Source organism: Etheostoma cragini, chromosome 23 (assembly GCF_013103735.1).
Source record: "Etheostoma cragini isolate CJK2018 chromosome 23, CSU_Ecrag_1.0, whole genome shotgun sequence".
Classification (NCBI taxonomy): domain Eukaryota; kingdom Metazoa; phylum Chordata; class Actinopteri; order Perciformes; family Percidae; genus Etheostoma; species Etheostoma cragini.
This window is the reverse complement of record NC_048429.1, coordinates 127470-129001: the sequence shown is the minus strand read 5'-3', so window position 1 is coordinate 129001 and position 1532 is coordinate 127470. Positions and strand designations below refer to the sequence as shown.

General features: G+C 51.0%; 1 protein-coding gene across 1 annotated transcript in view; it reads left to right on the top strand.

Moving 5' to 3' along the window:
• Window positions 1-7: 7 nt before the first annotated feature.
• The window catches only part of LOC117939032 (UPF0606 protein KIAA1549-like), a gene marked incomplete at its 5' end in the record, with an annotated part of 10434 nt that continues 8909 nt past the window's right edge, over window positions 8-1532 (top strand). Inside the window, 4 exons of the mRNA XM_034864075.1 lie at window positions 8-103; window positions 332-634; window positions 940-1129; window positions 1313-1391. Coding sequence (XP_034719966.1) covers window positions 8-103; window positions 332-634; window positions 940-1129; window positions 1313-1391 — 668 coding nt within the window. The remainder of the gene's footprint in view (window positions 104-331; window positions 635-939; window positions 1130-1312; window positions 1392-1532) is intronic.

Below are 1532 nucleotides of genomic sequence, written 5' to 3'. Positions count from 1 at the left end.
TTGTGTGTTTGTTTTCTCAGTCGGGTCCAGAGGTTCTTCGGCCGGTTTCACCGCGCTCCGAGAACTTCTTAAGAGAGAGTTCAACCGCTCGGTGGAGCTGCAGGTACAATTACACGCTGACATATACTTCTACTAGTACTCTATGGTCACACAGACATACTTTTACTAGTACTCTATCTTCACACAGACATACTTATACTTATACTACTAACCAAATAGTACTCCATGTTAGCACATATACTTATGCTACTAACTAACAAGTACTCTATGTTCACTCACAGATACTTATACTAGTAACTAGTACTCTGTGTACTCCTCTCTACCCCCCCAGTTCCTGCGGACGGCGTCCAGCTTCGCGTTCCGCGTGGTGTCGGGACCGGTGATCTTCACCTCCATCTCCGTGATCAACGCGCTGCGGCGGGCGGCGCCGCGCGGCGTGGGCCCCGCCCCCTCCGTGGCGCCGCTTTACGCCGAGCCGGACCCCCGCCACCACGTCCACTCGGTGCTGCAGTTCGTCCCCGCACACGTGGACGTCCGTGTCTGCAACTTCAGCGAACGCATCGAGAGAGGCCTGATGATGGCGTACGCCGAGACGCAGCGCCGCGCCCACGAGGCGGGAAACGCCTCGGTACAGGTGAGTCTGACCCCCCTCGAACAGGTGAGTCTGACCCCCCCGGACAGGTGAGTCTGATTAGAGTCTGACCCCCTGTACAGGTGAGTCTAATTAGAGTCCGACCTCCCGTACAGGTGAGTCTGATTAGAGTCGGACACCCCCGTACAGGTGAGTCTGATTAGAGTCCGACCCCCCGTACAGGTGAGTCTGATTAGAGTCCGACCCCCGTACAGGTGAGTCTGATTAGAGTCTGACCCCCTGTACAGGTGAGTCTGATTACCTGCATACAGGTGAGCCTGATCTACACACCTGTGTGTCTTCTCCAGCTGTTGAACATAACTACGTCAGCGGCCTGGTCGGCGGCGGCGGAGCAGAAGGTTTCCGTTGACATTACGTTTGCGGTGCGTGATGGGCGAGACTTCCTGCCGGGGTCAAAGGTCAGCGAACACCTTAGGAAGCTCAGCCTGGTGGAGTTCAGCTTCTACCTGGGATTCCCAGCGCTGCAGATCGCAGAGCGTATGTCACACACACACACACACACACACACACACACACACTTAGTATTAGTATACGTATACATGTATCCATGAGTATTAGTATTAGTATTAGTATACGTATACACGTATACATGAGTATAAGTATTAGTATTAGTAAATATACGTATCCATGTATCCATGAGTATTATGTCTGATGTTGCAGCGTTCCACTACCCCGAGCTGAACACCTCTCATCACCTGCGCTTCACCTGGGTCCGCACAGGTAAACTCTTTTTACACAGGTAACCTTTATACAGGTAAACTCTTTTTAACAGGTAACCTTTATACAGGTAAACTCTCTTTATACAGGTAACCTTTATACAGGTAAACTCTCTTTATACAGGTAAACTCTTTTTATACAGGTAACCTTTACACAGGTAAAC